This window comes from Syngnathus scovelli, chromosome 2 (assembly GCF_024217435.2).
Source record: "Syngnathus scovelli strain Florida chromosome 2, RoL_Ssco_1.2, whole genome shotgun sequence".
Classification (NCBI taxonomy): domain Eukaryota; kingdom Metazoa; phylum Chordata; class Actinopteri; order Syngnathiformes; family Syngnathidae; genus Syngnathus; species Syngnathus scovelli.
Window position 1 is genome coordinate 14417489 of NC_090848.1, and position 22608 is coordinate 14440096.

The 22608-nt window shown below is 41.0% G+C and overlaps 1 protein-coding gene across 1 annotated transcript; it reads left to right on the plus strand.

The window, feature by feature from the left end:
* The first annotated feature begins 13606 nt into the window (after positions 1-13606).
* Positions 13607-21961, plus strand: sall4 (spalt-like transcription factor 4). The gene is made up of 4 exons (XM_068649505.1): positions 13607-14880; positions 16578-19007; positions 19078-19373; positions 19821-21961. Exons 1-4 carry the CDS (start codon positions 14814-14816, stop codon positions 20256-20258), a joined length of 3231 nt encoding a protein of 1076 aa, XP_068505606.1. The 5' UTR covers positions 13607-14813; the 3' UTR covers positions 20259-21961.
* Positions 21962-22608: the final 647 nt, after the last annotated feature.

Here is a 22608-nt window from a genome sequence, read left to right on the forward strand (position 1 = left end):
TAATCGATAGTGACTTTTTCCCGCCCTCTCGCAATCTCACTAGTTTTATATTTGTCAACTTTTGTCCTGCGAGAGTGCTGACTCATCCCACTGTGCCTCCTGAAGGGGCACTAATCCTCCACTAGTGTGCAGAGCTGTTGCCCCACTGCTTGTTTTGATATAATAACCCCCCCAACATCCCAAAGCCACGTCACCCTCCCCATTTCCCGCTTCATCCTCCATTGCTGTGCTTGAAATTGTTTAAATTACCCCGCTGGCACAGGCGTGGCTGCAAACATATTGAAAAGGATAGATCATTATCTCAACAGCATGGAAGCACACGACCTGATCAGGAATCAGTTTACATTTTTCATCTATATTTATTTAACCCTTTCTCAAGAGTTTATTTTTGGCTTGCTGGTGATTGCTGCTTTGTTCCCCTCCCCAAAAATAACTGGATTCCCACCCCTTCATTCACGGGGCCCGCCGCCTCATTTGTGGCCCTTCCGTGGTCAACCACTGTGATACACCCCTCGAGTTTCTCAAGCCTCTTCTTCCACCTCTTTCCTACAAAAAAAAAGGTGGAGTGCAGGAAAACGTTCGATCAGTATATCTTGTATCAAAATTGATAGTATCATTATGAATAATCAAACATAGCATTTTTTGTTGTATTGTATTAGTGGCTTGTGTGGACTTTTGTCGTATATTTATTGTCCGGTATTTTAGTTAGATGTGCTAACAATAATGAGAAGAATCAAAGTGATTTCTTGGGACTTTAAGATCGTTTTATTTTTGTTGCTTCTAGATAGGTAAAATAATATACATTTTAATGAAATAGATAAGCACGTGCAGCCTGACCTCTGTATGTAAATGCTCCTAGCAACTTCCAAATTCAGCCCTCCCAAGTCAAACAAACCCCCATCCCCCAATTCTCATGTTCTGCTGCCCCATGGGAGGAGGGGTGCTTGCACAGAGTGATCCCAAAGCATCTGAATCCCTTTTCACTAAGTAGCCGGAGAGGAGTGAGAGAGCAATTATTCTAGCATGATGCATTCCTTCTTCCAAAGAGGATAGCATCACTAGCCAGCTCAACTCAGTCGACTGAATGCAAACGTCGGCTTTCTTTTCGTCACTTCCCGCCAGGCAGAGCAGGTGCTGGCCAAAGACAAAACGGCAGAGGTTAATGCTTATTCCAGATTGAAATGTGTCACATTCATACTCGGTGGGAACCAAAAGGCTTTTGTGATGATTGGGGTGAAGTATAAACGTAGGCTTAGCGACTGTAAGTACAGCTGCAGGACGTTTGAATAGAAGAGGCCGCAATTAGCCGAGATTAATAACAGTGTGCTAAAATTAAGCCCCTCCCTCTTGCAACCCCCCCAGGCACAACAACTCTGTTTTCACCCTTTATAGTCACGCTGATTATAAGTCATTAGAGAACTTGCATTCTTTTTGGCATCCGAGTAGAACAAAACTTGACTACGTCGAGATTCATTTCCGTCTGTGCTGACGCAACTCTTTCTGCACATTCAATGTTATCACATTTGTTAGCCTCTTTTTAAACTCTGGATTGTAAACTAACTTGATCTTGCTATGATACAAAGTTAAGGATTGCTGATATTCAGGCATGGGTACTCAAGCAAATACTATATAAACATGATTCTTAAACATGATTGGAGTGATGCACCGACTTCTCTACATGATGATTATTATCGTTATGTTATGAAGAGATGTTGAATTGGAGTGAATAATCTTGCTCTCTCGCTCTTGAAAAAGAAGACCAGATAGTGCATGAATAAAGTGACGACTTATCATGGGGCTTGGCTTTAGATAACCTATGACTTGACTTGACCTGACCATGAAAAATGACCGTGGACCGCTCGAGACTTGAAGTTAACACTTGGGATTTTTATTTGAGTGAATTGATTCTATCTCAGTTCTGAGCAGACTAGTACATGGACACAAATATGCCTACTATTGTTTTTTTGTTTTTTTTTTTAAATTATATTTTGGTTGCATATGTATTCTAAACAATGTTGGTTGTTGTTGTTTTCAGAGATGCATTTCTCATTCAACTCTTGATCACTTCCGCACCTGCAGCATACACAGTGTTGCCGCCCAATCATCAGCCGTGTTTAATGGACCTCATCGTCTCGCAACTAGTGTCTCAATGGTTTTCCCTGAAATTGGACACTTGTGTCCATGTATCATCCGACAAAACCTTTTCTGGGAAGTGAGCGGAGCATGGAGCACAGGCATTAAATGTGTTTCCTTGAAGCTCACACAATAGTTGCGAGACAGATTTGCATCTGTGTAGTGCCAAACACTCGGCTTTGTCTCATAGAGGCTTTCATATACCCAGCGGCATTTAAATGGGTCTTTGAATGCAAGCGTGCCGGAACCGAAGAGACTCATGCATGTTGGAAAGTTGACTCTTGACGGGGGAATCTGCTGTTATGTGTTTATACGCTGAAGCTTGACTCCAACGATTCATTTGACTGCTTGTTTGCATGCATCTACTATGGTGTCAAACTCATTTTTGTCGCCACCTGCAGATGGCCGTTATGACTGTGAACGCATGTAAATGTCAAATTTTGAATTGAGAATTCCGGATTTTCTAAATACCGTAATTTTCGGACTATAAGTCGCGGTTTTTTTTTCATAGTTTGGGTGGGGGGGGGCGACTTATAATAATAATAACTTATAACTTATATGTGTTTTTTTTCAACAATTTTCGACAAAAAAAAGTGAAACCGCGATAAACGAACCGCGATGTAGCAAGGGATTACTGTAATTTGAATTTCAAGTGACGTCAGCAGCGCGACGCGGCGTGGCGGTTGTTTACAAAAAGGACAAAGATTGATCACGGGATGATGAAGATGACGAAGGGCCCGACGTACTACTGGCATCATTAGCGGCTTTGTTTCTAAGTGACACGGAGGACGAAGAGTTTGAAGGATTTAAGGATTTGGAGTGACACAGAAGGTTCGAAAAACTATTATGGCTTTTACGCACGCCCAGTCCTACTCTACGGAGCTTTCTTTCACCTCCGGGGATTGAAGTCGGGGGCCGGCGCTCGGCCGGGTGGCTGTCCGGGGATGGTGGATGGGGCTCGGACATGGCTTTTACGCACGCCCGGTCTTATTCTATGGAGCTCTCTTCCACCTCCGTGGCTGGAAGTCCACGCCGTCACACGCCTGGAAATTTGTTTTGTTAAATAAAGAGCCGTTTACCAAACCCACGTCTTTCCTTGTACTTTGTTAACACTACAATTCAGTTATATACTAGATCTGTGGAACAATGACAAGGCTGACGTCAGGGCACACGCGCGGCGTTGTTGACAAAGGACGAGGAATTTGATCGATGGATTTAATGATTTAGAGTGCACAGATGGTTTGATAATATTATTGCTTATATAATAGTTATTTGATATCTAATTTATATATTGTTATATGGGCCTGTGGAATATTTTGAAGTGCAAGCGCCGTCAGCGGCGCGCACCCATTGTTGACAAAGGACAAAATAAATTGGAGTGACACAGATGGTTTTATAATCGTGTTATTTATGTAATAGTTTTTTTTTTAAATAACTCTGAATGTTACGTCAGGCCCGTTCTCAGCTCTTTGTTTGTGTTTGTCACATTAGCATACCTATCGTTTAGCCTGTTGTTGCTCGTTCATGTCTGTTCTTGGTGTTGGATTTTTGTTGAATAAATTGCCCCCCAAAATGCGACTTATACTCTGGAGCGACTTATATATGGGTTTTTTTTCACTTTTTGGGGCATCTTATGGCTGATGCGACTTGTAGTCCGTAGCGACTTTTAGTCCGAAAATTACGGTACATTTTATCCTCTGGATTTCTCAATTAACAATTCCAGATTTTCTAAATACATTTTATCTTGTTTTTTATTTTTTTATTTTATTTTTTTTTACAAAAATGACAGATTAATTGAAATGATTGGGCAACATAAAAGCCTGCCCAACCCTGCAAATGCTGCAAACGGAACCCTTCATTGTTTTGTTAAATTGATTGAATAGTGCCCAGATAAATACTGAAATTTTGCCCAGTGTTGAAAAATTGCAACATACAGTTAAAACCTATTAAAACAAACAAAATATATATTTCTGGTTCAAAGGCCAATGGTCCCATGAGATAAATTGGGCAGTAGCCTTTCATCCTGTGGATATTAGGCCTGAGACAAAGACGGGTCAGGGTTAATGACAGGCTGTCAGTGCACCTTTAATGTACTATGTGTTAACTAAAGGCTGGCTCTGTGTTTGACCATGTGTGGACTGTGATTTTGTCGAATGGGAAAAAATGGAGTAACATACAAATGAAAAGCTGTGTGTGTGTGCGTGTGTGTGCGTGTGTGTGTGTGTGTGTGTGTGCGTGTGTGTGTGTGTGTGTGCATATATATATATATATATATAATGAATTATAATGAATTTGGTAAGCACTGTACTGTATACAGTATATTGGTTAAAAGGAGTGATCTGCAGTTGTATGGGATGAAATTTACAATTTGTATTTTCTACCCTCCTTGTAAATTCATTTCCTCACTGTAAGAAAATATGTTAAAAGACAAGAATGGGAGCTGAGTTGACAACTTTAGTAAAGTCCACTAGAACAACTTTCCAAGGCCCCCTGACCTCGGGCGGGTGTGACCCCTGACCTTATTTGGCTCTCTTTTATTAGGACCTTTTTTGCGGTGGTGCCAGATGGCTAAACTATCAAAGGGTTTTTTTTATGAGAAAAATCTGCAGGAAAGAGTGAGTACTATATTTATCTCATTGTGTGCGAGAGGGCAGGGTGTGTTGGGAGGGGGAGACACTTCCAACCAAGTGTCCAAGAGAAAGTTGGTCAGTCTCCCCAACTCATACTGCCCACCCAAATTTTCCTCAGATGTAAAACAATAATACTTACTGATATCTCTTTTAGGAATTGGGTTTTGACCATAGAATCTTCACTTTATAAGGAACCAAACATTAAAAAGTGCTACTTGCAAACATTTTTAATCCCTTTCACCTAAGATAACCTCAAATGACTCAGGTTAACACAGCAAGCTCATTCATCTGGTGGTCTGATGTACTATGAATTAATGATCACAAAAATCATATAATGCTGAATCAAATATGGTCTGCTTCAGGGAAAAGCAGAAAGGAGCCACCAAATATGGCCTGCTTAGATTTAGTTTCTGGTGAGCTGTTCAGGGTCCTATTAAGAGTTTCGAATCACTCGCTATGCTCGCCGAGAGTGATAAACTTCAACTTGGAACCTGTTGGTGTTTGCTTTTGAGAATTGACCTTGCACACACAAACACACAAACAGTGTCACAGCTGCTGCAACCATTACCCATTAATTCTTTTCTTCAGTTCCCATTGAGCCTGTCCATCATACCTTCATTCGAGCTTGCAGGAGAACAATGGAATAAACGTTTTTATAGTGCATCTCTGACATCCAGTTTTCATTAAGAAATGCACATTTTGGGTTTATCTGGATTTTCTGAAGATTTGGAGGGGGGGGGGGGCAGTTCACCGTTGGCTGCATGGAAAAGTTTTGACTTGTAATATCACCATTTACCGCTAGATAGCAGGACATCCTACACTACAGCATGAGTAGGTCGAATGATTTTTGAGTGGATTTGGAATGACATGAAGGACAAACATCAGAATATTTGAATTTTGAGTGAGTTGATCGTTTTTGAAAAACTGCATAAAATCAGTTCTGACACCGTAGTTTTGTACTAAAATGGTTAATTGTCTTCACCTTTAAAAAATAGAGATGTTTCTTGCAATTTCTATGACCATTTATCCTTTTAAAAATTTCAACAGTTCTTACTAGTCTCAGATTTCAAAACTAGTTATTCTTCTTTGTTTTGTAGCCTATACAGTATGTAATATGAGACGTTCATACTTTTATTTGGGTTGACAGCCGTAATGGCCCTTCATAGGGAACTATGACTACAATGCGGCCCGTGACAAAAATGACTTTGACACCCCTGGTCTAGAGCTGTGTAACAAAATTGTTGTTTGATTAAAACATAGAACGTGTGTGGTAATTCCCTCTTAACATGAGTTTAAATGTGAAAGTTCATCTAAAGCTGGAAGCACAAAGGCCACCATGGAGGTCAGAGTCTGTCAGCACGGGCTAAGAGTCAGAGCTCCGTTGTGGCAGCGGGGTGGGTGCAACCATGAATGGACTGTTTCCGCTGGCCTCTATAGCCCCCCGCTGGGCATTTGCAAAATGATTTGTGGCGAATTTGTTTAATCAATATGGATGGGGGTGAGGATCCCCCTTCCTCTGTCAAGTCAGTGGACCACGTACACGTGAATGCTCATTGCTTGCAGTGCTTGGTCCTCATGGCTGACAGCAAAGAAGGTTATTGATCCACCATTCAAACAAGTCACACAGGTTTGGCCACAAAAGGACAAAGACTTGTTCTTTATGACGCCACTCAGTCCAGGAGGAGGGCCTCACTATACTGCTCCTCCTTGGATAGCTGCATTTTAAGGAGACATATTGTGATCTTTTATTTTTAACCAATGTACCTCATTACTGTACTCAAGTATTTTTTTTTTAGGTATAGAGGACAGATACCAGATACATGGATTAATTTTTTTCACTTGCATTTTTAATGCAGAGTCACTCACTTCTTTGTCAGAGTTTGTTTCACGACAGATGTTTGTAGAAGTCCTAATTTCTGTGCCTTTCTACCAGTTTTAAAAAGGAAAAGTAATTGCCAGATCATCTCTATAAATCCAGGTTGGGGAAGGGCAGGGGTCTGGGTGCACAGCAGATGTGGGTATTTGGTGTTTTTTTTTTTTTTTTTTTTTTTTCTCGGTCATGACTATTGTGCCGCTTTGAAGACATTTCTGCGGTTGCCATGACAACCACAATGCACTCATATCATTGTGTGGCTGAAATACTCCAGCTCACTTTGATTCTTGGAACTTGGAAAAAAGATCAGGGGAAAAAAATCTTCTGGACTCTTTTGTTGCCCCAATATAGAGATGCGTAACATTTTGAGGATGTTGTTTTCATTTCAAAAGAAGTGGAGCAGGTCTTGAATGAGCTGAGCTACAGTGGTATGGATTAAGACTTTCAAGAGGTTCTCAATGGTGGGTGCTGTAAAGCACTGAAGGGGCTGAAAACCCACCAGGTGTCTTTTTAGGCACATTGAGGGCCAAGGGCTTTATGTTGCTTTGTGTTGCTTTTGTATGGCAGGCAGGTTCCCCCCCGACACACTCTAGTTGACATAGGAGCCAAGCATTTTGCTCATGCTCACCACTTAAACGAACTCATTATCGCTGTTACAATCATTGTATTGTAATTTCATAAATTATTATTATTATTGTGACCATGTTTGATAAGCAGCTATTTATTTATTTATTTATTTATTTATTTATTTATTTATCATTGAAAATGGGGGCCTTGGCTCTAAAAACAATTACACAATATTAAAAAAATCGTCGAATATATGAATCCACAGGTACTGAACCTCGAGAGATTGTATCTATTACATAATGGGTTATTGTATAGTTGGCCTTTTTGGAGGCTTGAGTTGAAATGAAAACATGGGACAAAGTCATCTAATAGCATCTATTGTGCATTCTGGTGAGCTAATTACAACAGGAGAGCTGTGTTGTCTCCCCAGCATTTCCCACCCTGTAAATGTTTATGACTCAGCAGTAGATTGCATCTCTGGTCGGAGGGATTGCCCCCCTGTTGACTCACAGCTTGATGGGGACTGCCCAGTTCTTTCTATCTCTTTGTTTTATTGGGCCTCCAATTCTGCTGATTTTCACCTCCACTCCGCGTCTGCTGCGCTTTAAAATCACCACTTTGTTTTATCTATATAATTCAAACTTGTTTTTTGTCAAAAAAATGCATAATGATTATTATTAATTTTATTGATCAGCATGTTGATGTAGTGGTGATGTAGTGATGTAGTGAGCATGTGTGCTTCATAGTTCTGCGGGTCAGGGTTTAAAGGGGAAGTCAAGTCAAACATTTATTCAAAAATATTATTCAAAGATATGTTGTATGCAACCCCACTAGTCTTAACACAATGTTCTGATTAATACTGTGCATGTTGGATATAAATTCGGCAGCAAAATCCACCTGTTTTATTTTCCATCTCAGGGGGCGGCTATTTTGCTTTCATGTCTTCTGAAAAGACATGATAGCTCAGGTAACGACTAATCACAGTTTAGCTTGCTAATGTCCCAGGACCCAAAAATTCCAACAATTGCTGAACCTAATCCTTAATTCATAAATAGTACTAAATATATTCATAAATATATGGATATATATTACTATTATGATTACAATAACCTGGTATCCTAGAAAAAAAAGATTATTTGGGAATCAGTGTAAATTATTTGTGATTTAAAAAAATATTATGATTTTGTTGACCCTTGTTTTGTTGTTGTTTTTTAAGGCAAACACTTGTCCTTTTGTGTATATTTGCTTATTGGACTCAAAGAGCAGCTCATGCCATTAAAAGTCACCAGACATTGCGAGTGAATCATCACTTATTGAATAATGCGATCATTACCATTTTTAACTTTCCTTCTTCTTGTTTTTTTTCTGTGCAAATATTTGTTCAAACATACAAATTTGACATGACTTCATTGTCCCCCTCTATTCTGCTTACCACCAATCATGGCCATATTGTTTGTATGGTATCTAAGGAATGATAATGCTGTGATCAACAACCATATAAATTGCTGGACTGGCGCTCATTAAAAGCCGCAGATGTGAGGTGGTTGTTGAATTTTGAAACAATGTCGAATGTGACTGTGACCATAAGTGAAAGCGAGAGGTGGACACAGGTGACTTCTCTTCATACAGTGACTCTTTGTGCCCCTGCCCCACAACACAACACTCTATTGTTTATTGATGGAGGCAGTTGTCATAGTCCTGCAATAACAAAAGCCCAACTATTGGTGTGTTTACCTCTGCACAGGAACCACTAGGCAATTCTCCATTAAATTACAGCCATGTGTGGCCCACTGATGTCTCACCCGCCCCTCACCCGCCCGCACAAAACCTCCACCAGCGACAAACTTTTTCAGCTCAAGTCCCAATTTAGAAATGCACTTCCTCCCCCGACCCACTTCAAATGAAATTGATTGTAGCGGGGATGCACTCAAAAGAGTCAAAATGTATGACACATTTAATGTAAACGCACATATGCTCCAATTATTTTGCACCTTTAAGATTTTCACCAAAAAATATTTTTACCAGACTTGTGCAAGACACATATCTATCACTACAAACATGTATTTTGGCCCTGACCCTTTGTGTGGCTGCAGGAAAGCTTCGGCACTGTCTGCACAAGACTTATGCCAGAGATTGGAACGGTGTATCAATTAAAGGAGCAGAGTAAACAGTGAGTTGTGGAATGCCACAGCACATCACTTCCACACATCCCCCCCCCCCCCCCCCCAAAAAAAAAAAGCTCTCAGTTAACGGTGTGAGACAAATAAGCAGTCATCTTGTTATCTTGCAGGACTAGCTTAAAAACATAAGTACATTCAAGCTTCCTGTTTCAACACCATTTCAGCTATGCAAATTCTTCATCTGCATTTACCTAAATAAATACAATACTGCAGAAAAAGTATTAGCTCTCACTTTAACTCATTTTAGTCAGTGTTATAATGATCATATGGAGTAAAGTGGTGAATCAAAGTAACAAAAAAACTGGTGTCGTGGTTAGCAAGCAAACTACCTTGTGATTGAGTGACGACCAGTTTAGTGAGTAAAATCACCTGGCATAAGCTCCAGATCACCAAATGAAAACAAGCACTATAGAAAATAGATGGTCATGTATTTTTTTGTTGAATAAAGCTGTAGAATACGTGAGCTGCTATTTACAGGTTAAAGGGCAATTCAAGTCATCAATTTTCTTTACAATAATAGGTCCCACTAGTCTAAAAATGGCATTCTGATTAATACTGGGTTTGTGGAATATGAATTAAGCAATAAAATCCTCCCTTTTTATCTTTTTATTTTTGTCACATGATGGAATCTAGAAAACAGTTGATCACTCGCTACCCCAGCCCTTAGGCAACGTGATGTCATTTTCCGTCGACAGCAAGTGGCAAAATGGCCGTCCTCCTGAGATGGCTGGATTTTCTGCTTAATTCATATTCCAGAAGGCAATATACATCTGAATGCCGTCTTTTAACAAGTGGGGGTGCATAAAACATTTTATGCTTAAGAATATTTTTTTTGCTTGGCTCCGTCTTCAAAATGCTCCGGAAGTGTCTTTGGTGGCTTTTGCCACAAGTTCTGTATACATTCTATGCATTCATTAGGCTGTACGCTGGATATTGATTGTTTGCATGTGGCAGTCATGTGAAACATAGGAGTGTTTTCAAAGGGGACATGTGCACAAACATCCAACAGCTTCCCCCCACATCTCTCGCTACATTCTCGTGAGTGAACAAAAGCTCGTGAAAAGCAGAACATTTGAAAAAAGCCAGCTCACCGATCGATGGCAGTAACAATATGACACTATTGTTGTTTACTGGAAAATAGCTTTCTTTGCTCAATGCCCCCTCAAAGGAAGAAAACGATGGGCCAACTCGCTGTATCGACAATCACATTCACTTTTGTACAGTCGATGGGTAAGTCCCAAAAACTAGGTCGTTTTGTTAACAACAATGAAGAGAAATGTTGGCAGACCTCCCTGAAGGTCCAGAAGATGCTTATGTGGGTTATCAACAAATTGTACACCTTCATTAACAGTATTCCATGCTTGTTTCATGACTTTGCAGCAACTTTAAATTTTTTCCTCTGATATGTCGTAACAAAATATTGTGACAAAAGGCAGGTGAAGAGGATGGTCATACGGTCATTGCTTGATACAACGGCCAGGTTTTCATCACCGTTGCTGTATTTGTTTGTTAGTCACTGAGATTTGGTAGAAATTATTTTGAGGAGGAAGAATTCATTATATTTAGGTGGGGAACTGGATCTACAGGAATTTACTTGAAGCAACCAGATGAACAAACACTTGAGTCCTGCCTGGGCGGAGGTCTGCATGACTGAGTGACATTCTATAACAGCATTGCTGAAATAACCAATCTAATGGTACACTACGGATTTTGCTGGAAGGCGCTCGGCGGTGGTGGGAGCGGGTGCAAAAACTTTTGTGCTCAAGGGCCACAATTGTTAATCAACACACTGAGTTTGGTGAAGAAAAAAAAAAGTAAATCATACACATTTATATTTGTACATATTGTATGTGTTCTTTGATTAAATTAAAGTCAATTAAATAATTATTGTTATTCAGTTTTAATTGTTTAGTTATGAGGATAAAGGTGGTTCGGATGATGGGTCGATTTAAGGAAGACAAAAGCTTGAGACGATAAATATTTTCAGAATCTTGATCGTGGCTGAGCGGTGCAAGTTTAAGAACGGAGCCCAATATAGGGTCGGGGGCCGTATGTGTCCCCCGACCCTATATTGGGCACCCCTGCTCTAAGGTGATGAATCTATTCCAGGTTGCTTGTCGACCCCTGATTTGTTTCACATTTCAACACTTCTATTCCCTTGGGAAATAATGTAAAGGGAATGAATCTGCTGTAGGCTCTAACTTTTGCCCTCATAAAAGCCTTATTAACCCTTTTAAAAAACATTGTAATGTTCTTTAGAGTAAGTTTAAGTCAACCACTTAAATTTCTTAAATATTAAAGTTATATACTGGGCATAACAAGGGTGTGTCCACACGCATCTGACAGTTTGGTGGTCAAAACTACGCCTACTCTAAGTCCGGTGCGGTGATTTTTGTGAATTTGATCGGGGCACAGGTAGACAGATCTTGAGCTCTGTGGATATGTGCATCGATGCCATTGTATTTCATTTATTAAATAAATAAATAAATAAATAAATAAATAAATAAATAAATAAATAAATAAATAAATGGGGTTATTATTGTCATCATTCTTATAGTTTAGTAGTCTTTCCACTGGCCGGCACGCAGCAATGGGGGAAGGGACACAAATGAGCGGGTGCAGGGCCTTTTCTTTTGAAAAACTCAAATTGTTGGAAAACATACATTTCTCGCTCACTCAGCTGAGCTTTCAAAATTTGGAGCAAATTTAGGTCAATTTTCCCAGAAAACCATTTAGACCATCTATGAACAAAAGGGGGCAGTGCAGTTGAGAGAGGTTCTAGTGGTTTGCCTTTGTACAGACCTAAAATACACTCCTCAGAAAAAAATTTTCAGGTGAAAATTTAAGATGGTCATAAAGTGCACTTAAACCATTACAGGAGAACTTTTTTTTTTTCATCATTTAGGAATGACTTCCATTTTCTGAGGCTCAAACCTATGTGGAGAAATGCCATCTTTGTAAGTATATCTGTAATTTAAAGTATCTGTCTGAAAATGATTTGCATTTTACTGTAGGAGAACATTTTGTTGCCGCTAATGTTAAGTATTCCCCTATGGGTGCGAGGGGTGGCTGGGCGTGGTTGTACGAACGCACACAGACGCAGAAGAAGAAACAAAACCGTGTATTCAAGTATACTTTCTTATTGGGGCCATAAAGCGTCTAGACAGCACTCCCTTCTTTTTCACCTTCAGCCGAGACCGTCAAAGAGCATTTGGTTGTCCGAGTGTTTGGGCTACTCTTTGTCAACAGGGTCATTATGTAACACAAGCTAGACTCATGTATGAGTGTGTGTTAAAGTTAATTTTTGCAGGTATTTTTTTAAGAAGAAACAATCGGAAAAATTGTAAAAACAAATAAATGTAAAATTGATTTTGTTCAAAATTCCTCACTCTTGGCCATATTGTGACATAAATTACACGAATCATTTTACCTGCCATGTAATTGTTGTCTTGTATTGAAAGGTAAACGCACAACATCATACCGCAGCTCCAGAGGAATCCTTGCCCTCTCCTGAACCTCATCTTAAAACAATGGGCATTCCCAAAAGTTCCCACGCAACACGTTTGATCCCAGCTGACCCTTCTAGTGTCTACGTACCAGAGTTTGGACCCGGGGCTTGGAATGTTACTGGTATGCCAAAAATAAATTCCTGTCTGTGTGCATGGGAGAACGTAAAGGAAAATAATTACGTTTGACACTATTGTAAAGAACGAGTCATTTTTTTGAAGGGCACCGATGAATCAGATATGCTGTGTGCTTTTTTTTTTCTTTTAAACTCTTTGAGGGGTATGAGTCAAATGAATTCTATTGTTTAATATTCTATTGACTGTTTGTTATCTGGATAACACTGGAAGAACGACATGTTTTTTTGAGGAACTAATATCAAGTTGTTGTCTTCTTTCCAGTACTGTGTGATCAATTTCTGGGAATGCTTCCCACCCCTCTTCCTTTGGAGGATGGTTGTCTATGCCCACAAGGTAAATGCTGATGAAATGCAGCATTTGTGTTTACTGTTTTTGCTGTATGTTGTTGGAATGATCATACTTTTTGGTTTGTAACTAACTCTGCCCAAATGTCGGAATTCTATTTGCTTATTGCGTTTTCAATGCTCTAATGCCCATCTAAAACCTAGAATGACATTCAATAGAGCACATCCTTCAAGGCCAAACTGTAAAGAGAAAAGAAAAATAGTACATTTTCATATTTGCGTTTGAACAAACTATGTCAACAAAGCCGTTATTAAAGTTACTTGAATAATTCTTGCACATTGCTGTATTTCATATACTCTTCCCAAGCAAAAATAAATAAAAATACCCTGTGAAACTTCAGGTGTCATGAGAAAAATGTAGACAAAGAATCAAAATATTTTGGGGTGGATCAAGATAGCAAGTAAATAATTATGTATTTTGGAATTTTTTTTCTCTTATAGTACACACGCATACAAAGTTCCCACATGGCACACATTAAGTGACAGAAAAACTACATGCTACTAGTTTATTTGGTAAAGTAATAGAGTGCAGCCATGGTGAGCATTATGCTTTTGACGTTAGTCAAACGCCTCTGAAATGAATATAAAGAAAATAATACATGAGTTTTCAGAGGCTATTTTTAAACTGAACAACTGGCAACAATTGGCGAATCACTGGTTTAAAGAAAGCTTTGTGGCCTGGGCCCAAACTTTGCCACACTGCCTTCAAAGCATCTCTAGCGATCTATGAAATCAATTACTTTTCTGTTCAGATGCATTACAAAGGCGTGGGCAAAAATATAATAATATACACTATATACAGTATATTAGTTATTTCTAAAAAAATAATAATAAATAAAAGTACAATTTGTCGACAAGGACCTGAATTAAAGTTACTCTTATACTGCTGAGTAAGAAAATGTGTGATCAAGATAATCTGTTGTAAAATGAACTAGGGCTTGTGAATTAAACAAAATGTATATATTAAATGATCAATTATTTCCCATTGCCATCGCAGAGCAATGAAACATCCGAATCATAGTCATTGATAAATTCATTGCGTCGGGGGAAAAATAATTTGGGTTGAATTTTGTGGACTACTGTATTTGGATTTGACTTCCTCCGATGCAGAAACTGGCCAATGAGCTGAGCGTCATTAAGCCGGCCTCCGTGCTGCGGGTCCGACCACTGGCAGGGCTCCTCCCGCCCCCTTCATCAATGAGGTAGTGGGCTTGCTCATTTGAATAATGTGCGACTACTTGGACTGGAGCCAATCAGCTGTCGGAGCACCACGATAACTCGCAATGCATTATTGATAATAATAATTACGTTGACATGCGCATTTGAGGAGGTAGGAGTGCGGTGGCGGTGAGGGGGGACATTTTTTTTTAAAGGCCAAAAGAATTTGTAGAAAAAGAGGAGGATAATTGTGCGGAACTCTTTTTGGCCCAGATGGTTGCAGCATGTCGAGGCGCAAGCAAGCCAAACCGCAGCACATCAACTCGGACGAGCCTGGGTCCGCACAAAATGGTGAGTTTGATTTCGAATTAGTTGTTTTAAGAGTTCCCCTCGCGCACTTTGACCCATATGACGGTGCTGATTGGGAGTTTGGGACGGAGATCGAAACTCGACAATGGTTACTCAGGTGTGGGTCTAAATATGAAGTATCTTTAAATCGAACGTATCCTTAAGCCACGCAAACTTTGTTCATTCAAAATATCTGTTGATTTTATTTCTACTCTTCTTTTTATTATTTCTTTTGTTATTCATGGAGTGGGTGGTGTTGAATGAACTCACCCGGACGTGTAATGAAACTTTTAACACTAACGACCCGGTCCGTTTGTAAAATAAGTCCCATTCTTTCATACAATCTTCTGTGGTTAATTTTGCTGCCTCCTTTCGAATCTGCGCCTCCTGAGTCTTAAATCGAGTTTCAATTGAATGTATTTAATCGTACCCATTCAAATTAAAATTGCATTATTTAAAATTGATTTTCACATTGACTTGTAAACGTTGCAACTTTGAAACAAATGTAAACTAGTCCATTCAATAATACAAAAAAAAAGGATGAAATGGGACTCCGAGTAAGCTGACCCAAAGGCAATAAATCCCCCAGTTTAATGCATGACTGTTTCCTTTGGTACGTATGTGGGGGGTGGGGGATGAAGCAGTGGCCCTTTTGGTAGAGCCTGTTGGGTGGGAAGGGGGTGGGGGGGCTTGACACCCCCCCCCCCCCCCCCCCTTCTGCCCCCACCTCCAACAGAACAGCGCTCACCCTTTGAATGAAAAACTTGAAAAAGCTTCACTGTTAACTGGATTCATTCGTAGTGCGGTTTTTGTCAACCAAAATGTACAAAACGAACATTTGTTGGTGGATAATTTATAATTTGCCGCCTGCAGCCATGGGTGGTGGGAGCTAAGACTATGATGTATTTATGATAAGAGTCGTATTGTGCGCAAATGTTCGCAGTTTCCCCCTCGGATGAGTATTGTAATGCAACGTCTGTGTGTGTTTTTGTGTATGAGTGTGTACGTGTGTGTTGTGACACCGTTCCTGTACCTCCTGCTGTGCAATTATCAAGTCCAACAGTTTCTTTGGGCAAATGCAAACAGGTGGTCTGCCCCCTTTCTTCCATTCGCAATGCATTAGCATTTACAATACACCCATGTTGTGAAATGGAGACAAATTAAAATGCACATTTTTGCGTGCTTGGACAATTCACTGGTCTTGTTCATATTTAGTGTGGTTACCTAAAAGTAGAAATGTGTGTGTGTGTGTGGGGGGGGGGGGGGGGGGGGGGGGGGTCTGACAGTGGTTTGACTCCATTCCTATTAACTGCTAGGTATTGTCATTGGTTCGTTGTATAGCCGCATGATATATTTTAAATACCAATGCTTCCTTAGGCGCTTGCACAATGTTCAGATTCATGTTAAAAGTAGTTGGTTGCCCCCTGCTGGCCTTGTGGACAAAAGGTCAATTCAAAGTTGTTCAAGGGCTCTTAACAGAGGAAAATAGCCCAGATGGACCCAGGTTTTTCAATGTTGGATCAGGGTTACTGTGTTTAATCCGTGGTTTATGTACTTTTTGTAAATTGTGGCATAAAAATGTGAAAATACCAGATTTAAAGTCACTGGATTTGCATGTCACAATGTAAAAAAAATAAAAAAGAAGAAAACACTTGTTTACTGCCCCTCGGAAGACACTTATCCCTTACAACCCCCACCAGGCATTCTACAAGATGATCCAGAGCAGCAGACGGACGGAGAAGTGAAAAAGTTCCGAATGGACCAGACTCGGATCTGCAACAAGTGCTGTGCCGAATTCTTCGATGAATTTGAATTTTTGGAACACGAAAAGAACTGTACCAAAACCCAGAAAGTGCTCATTATGAGAGAGGGTGATTGCAGTGAGATGACAGAGGAATATTTGCAAGGTTCTCCCGAAGACCCCGTCAGTGACCATGACGATAGCCGGTCCAGCAGCCATTCCGTAGCTGCCGCCAACGCTAACCAACTGGAAAAAACTGAAGATGAGTCCAACGCGCACATGGAGGAGCACGAAGATATGCCTGCCAGTCCCGAGACACACTTCCAACCTTCCCCTGAGATGCAGGATCCAAACAATTCTGAGGCCGTGACTACTGACTCTCAAATTTCCATCTCCCAGACTTCTTCAAATCCATCAGCTCTATCATCGCAGGACGCATTACAGGTCATCCCCATGATCTTGGAACAGTTGGTGTGCCTCCAGCAGCAGCAGCTACAGCAAATCCAGATCACAGAACAGATCCGAATCCAAGTGGCCATGATGACTCCGCAGGGTCTGCGCTCATCAGTGGGGGCGGCCATGGACCCCCTGAAAGCCCTCGGCGCACATCTCTCCCAACAGCTGTCTGCTGCAGCGGCTTTGATAGGAAAAAGGACCGGCAGTCAGAACCTGTCAATGGAGGCGGTCAAGCAAGGTAAACGCTCTCTTCCCGCCGGCATCCCGACCTCCGTACCTGCAGGAGTGAGCGCAATGACCTCTAAGATGGACATTTTGAAGGGCATTCCTGATCTGGCTAGTCGTTTACCAGCCCTTGTCACTGAGTCACCGGGTGTTGTCGGTTTCCCAGGCACCTTCGGTGCGATCCAAACAGGGATTGACTCGAAAAAAGCAAAGGGGAAGCTTCTGAATGTTCCAATAGAGTCAAAAAATGGAGACTTGTTATATAAGCACAAGTGCAAGTACTGTGGAAAGACCTTCGGCAATGACAGCGCTCTCCAGATTCACCTGCGTTCGCATACTGGAGAGAGGCCCTTCAAATGCAACATCTGCGGAAACCGCTTCACAACCAAAGGGAACCTCAAGGTGCATTTCCAAAGGCACAGGGACAAGTATCCCAACATCACCATGAACCCTCATCCAGTGCCCGAACACCTTGACAGCATTCCCACCAGCACCGGAATTCCCTTTGGTATGTCGGTCCCCATGGAAGAGTCCAATGAGATCAAGCCGACACTTGGTCATCCCGCTGCAGGGTTCCATTCTTCGTCACTCTCTGGATTCAAGACATTTGATGGCTTTGGAGGTGGTGACCCATTTTCCCAGAGACCCTCGCCATCAACAAGCGATGGCTCCCCGTCTGTTTCCTCAAATATTTTTGGCCAAGAGACCAGTATGGATCACACCCAGAAGGATGCCAAGGACCGCCTGGGAACACTGCATCACATGAATGGAAATGCCTTGTCTGGAGAGCAAAGTTCTGGCACCGCAAAGCTCCAGCAGATGGTGGACGGCTTGGAGAAGAAGACAAACGACCCCAACGAGTGTGTCATCTGTCACAGAATTCTCAGCTGCCAGAGCTCGCTGAAGATGCATTACCGCACACACACCGGGGAGAGGCCGTACAAATGCAAGATCTGCGGCCGTGCTTTCTCCACCAAAGGCAACCTAAAGGCCCATTACGGGGTGCACAGGGCCAACACTCCTCTTAAAATGCAGCACTCCTGTCCCATCTGCCAGAAGAAGTTCACCAACGCGGTGGTTCTGCAGCAGCACATTCGCATGCACATGGGCGGCCAAATTCCTAACACCCCAGTGGCGGAAACCCACTTTGAGGCCAACGACACAATCGAATCCTCTCCACCGGAAGAAAAGTCTGCGGACCTCAATGGTTTTGCTGCAAACATGGAAACTCGAGAACCTGAGGTGAGCTCTCAGAAGCCACTTGACAATTCTGACTCTGTCCCATCTGCCGTTGAAGACCAGAAGCATCCTGGCCCCTCTGTGTTTTCCAGCCTTGATGTTTTGAAGAATCTCACCTCTGCTCTTGCACTAAAACGACAGGGTAGCACGCCATCTGAAAGCGAGGGGACACCCAAAGAATCGCCATCTGCTCCCAGAGAGCAGGAATATCACAACGACCGCAGTCCAGGCGTTTCTGATTCTGCCATGTCATTTCATTCCGCCTCTCCCGTCAACAACACTAGTAGCCTCAAGTCTCCGGAATCTGCTACAGAAGAGTTTGCTCGTAATGGATACAAACCGGACCTTGAAGGGGCGAATCAAGACGGGAGTGAATCCAGTGGAGCCCTCGACCTCACGGCTTCGAGCAGCTTTACCCCAAAAGCTATCAAAGAGGAGCCTAGTGTGCCATTCACAAGTGGAGAATATGGTGAGTTCATCAAGCTAGCAAGCACTGTAATTGTTTTGATTTTGAGCTAATTGCCTTTTTGTATGAACAGCTGCCAGTAGTATGTCTTTCATGAGGATCCCGTCGAGTCTGGAGATGAAGATTCCTCAAGAGAGCCCATTGGGCACCCATGGTTTGTTTGCAGCTCAAATGCCCCCAGGAGCAGCAGTATCATCGCCCATCCCCACGGCACCGCGTCGGTCCTCCAAGCAGCATGTTTGTAACGTCTGCGGGAAGAACTTCTCGTCTGCCAGCGCCTTGCAGATTCATGAGCGCACGCACACTGGGGAGAAGCCTTTCGCCTGCAACGTCTGCGGCCGGGCATTCACCACTAAAGGAAATCTAAAGGTCCGTCTGCCTTAATGTTATATTTGTTTGAATACGAATTAAAACAGTCAGAATTGATCATTTTTATCCATATCAGATGCGGCCATTTTGCCACTTGTTGTCTGAAAATGGCATCACAGTTGCTCAGGAACAATTGTGATGTCATTTTCGGTTGACAGCAAGTGGCAAAATGGCTGCCCCCTGAGATGGATAAAATGGGTGAATTCTGCTGATATTGATACTTATTATTATTATCATCATAATTATTATTATAAAGGAATTCTGGGGTTGACTTCCCATTTTTATAAACACTAAGCTCATTATAATATTCAGTGACCATAACGTTCTGTCGGCCATTGCAATACGTTTTAATTAGTTCTTTAATGGGTGTACATGATTATCAGATACTGACTTTCACTATAATTTGGGGATTGTAATTTACTTTTTTTTTTTTTTTATCCCCTTCAGGTACACATTGGTACTCACATGTGGAACAACTCCTCGAGACGTGGTCAGCGTCTATCCCTGGATAATCCCATGGCTCTTATGGCAATGAGCTCTGAGCCAAAGATGTTACCAGAAATGTTGCAAGCCCCCAAAGAACTTGCTGCTCCACCCATGAATTTTGACCCATCCATGTGGAACCAGTACACCACAACCTATAGCGGTGGTCTGACCATGAAGGCCAACGAGATCTCAGTCATCCAGGGAGGAGGCATCCCCCTCCCCGGGAGCCCTGCTGGCGGCGCCCCGCTGATTGGATCCACCGGAGGCCTCATGAAGATGGACGGGTCTCACTCTGGCTTGCCTGCCTCCATGGCTGAGATTGAGAAGAACAGCTCTGACAGTGTACCAAAATCCCAGTTTCCACATTTCATGGAGGAGGGGAAAATTGCAGTCAATTAATCACTTGAACTTTCAGCCTGAATTGCAACTGAGGTACAATCGTGGAATGCAGCAAAGGTCTTTTCCCAGTAATCTGCTCACATCACTCATTCAATTGATTCTATAGCATTGCTTTTTAGTTGATTTAATGTAACTACTGTAGTTGTATTTTATGTGAATTATATACGGGTATTTTTTTTGCTGTTTATTCAAACGTTTGAATGTACAACATTACTTGAAACTCTGCTTTAACTCCAACTGTCTCCTTTGAAAAAAAAAAAACTTTTTGAAGGATTTCATCTTCAAGGGTTTGACATTTAAGGTTTAATGTAAAAAAAAAAAAAAGCAGTCACACTATAACGATTAAAGGCTTTGTTGCTAAGTAAAATAAAACTTGGCAAAAACATATTTGACCCTTAAAAAAACTATTTTGGAACACAACACCAGCTTAAAATTGTCACCCATTTTGGAAATCATTTTTTATCTGCAAAGATAAAATGATCGAGAGCACTGAAGAATGTTTATTAATCAAATGATTCCTTTGGAGCCAGGATGGACCCAATCTGGCAAAACACTTTTAAGCTTCTAGTGTAAACAACTTACTATCCACCCATTAAAATTGAAGTGATTTCGGGACTAATATTTCAAAATGAAAACTGCAGTCTTGCCGTGAGAAATGTCAAGAAACAAAGTAGTTGGACATTTCCGCTTTTAGCGCTTTGGCACAGTTAACCATCTCGACTACTTACAAATGACTACTTTCCTTCCTATTGTGTGCCATCAATTTCTGACATTGTATGTTTTTGTAATGTAGTTTTTCAAATTGAAGTGACATTTGGACAGGTTACTTGAGTGTCCTCCCTGTTGCATATGTGTTAGTTTTGAATTTGAATGATGACTCATGGTTCTACTTGCCAAGTGCCTAACTTGAATCGTGTGTGTTGCTGTTGTCTTTCAGTGCACCAGAGGATTAATTTAAAGGCTTTGGCATCAATGATGATTTGTACATGTAGCATTGCTTGTGTATCAGATTTACATCCAGAACTCTCTCTGCTGCCTTTGTGTTTTCTTGTAAGGCGGTCATATTTAGTTGGCTGAGATCCAAATGCAGAATATTGTCCAGCCTGCACTTTATTTGAGGTTTATACGGTCAGAGTAATTGTTGCATCTCAGTCTCACTGTGTAATGCTGTCTTAGCAGGACAAAGGGCAAAATTACAATTTTGTCTCAAGAGGTTTGCCAGTGCTCAGATTGAATGGTCTTCAAATTGTAGCATTTTAATTTATTTATAATACACAAGGCTTGAGTTGTGGGGGTGAGTTCTACCTCATTTAGATTTTAGTTCGCCACACCGCCCTTTCTCAATGTTAACTGTACATTTCTCCCCCAATACATTCTTGAGTGCATATATTTTATTTTCTACTCTAAATCTGCTGTGTTGAACTCCAATGAATGTATCACAGGACACTTTACACAAGTCAGAATGCTCAGAGTTGGAAGGCCCCTGCTGTACATTCCTTAGTAATTATGCATTTGCCAAGTTGTGCCTTTTGTGTTTGCGAGCCTTGTCAAAAACTGCTTTTCGAAGATGTCTCTACAATTCAATGTTGAGCCAGTGTGGCCTGTTTACAAGTGGACATTGATTTGATGTTTTTTTTCACCAAATATTTCCTTCAACTATGTTTGCTGGTTTTGAAAAATAAAGTCCTCACTTTTTCACACAAGTATTGTTATTAATTCACCAATGATTGAAGTCCCAGCAGTGGAGTGGAGTTGAGTAGTGCTTTAACTAATATCTTAACAAAGAAACAACAGCAGTTTTAAAGTGAACTTTTTTTTTACTTAAATGGCAGTTAATGTTAAAGAAGATCCATGAGTTGCATCTTGGGGTGATTTCGCACGCTTATTTTATCATGCATGTTAAGAGTCTCTTAGCAGTGTTTCCCAATAGAGCCAAGGCACATGGTTTGCATGAGGAAAAATCAGAAGGCATACCACCAAACGAACAATAAATTCACGGGTTTATTAGCCTCTTTAAAGATGTTCCTTTGGCCATCACGTGAAAACCTCTTTCTCTACATCACTGGCACAGATACATGAAAAAAAAGTTATATTATTTGTAATAGGGCCAATATACTTCTGGGACCTGTGAATTAAATCAATTTTTTTTGGAATGACAATTACTATTTGAAAGAGTGTTTAAACTTATTTTGCCCATTAACTATCCAATTAGATGTTCATCCCGTTTTGGGGTAATCATATATGCACACTCAAGTAATTGTAAACATCTATAATGAATACGGAGCTCAGAATCTGTCATCTTACAAAGTCTTATTTTTTTTCCTCCCCCTTGTTCTGTTTATTGTCTCCC

Excerpts from the sequence above, each read along its gene's own strand:
- sall4 (XM_068649505.1), top strand. The coding sequence starts at position 14,814 with ATGTCGAGGCGCAAGCAAGCCAAACCGCAGCACATCAACTCGGACGAG. Across the intron at positions 14,881-16,577 it reads GCCTGGGTCCGCACAAAATG|GCATTCTACAAGATGATCCA; the intron begins GTGAGTTTGATT and ends AACCCCCACCAG. Across the intron at positions 19,008-19,077 it reads ATTCACAAGTGGAGAATATG|CTGCCAGTAGTATGTCTTTC; the intron begins GTGAGTTCATCA and ends TTGTATGAACAG.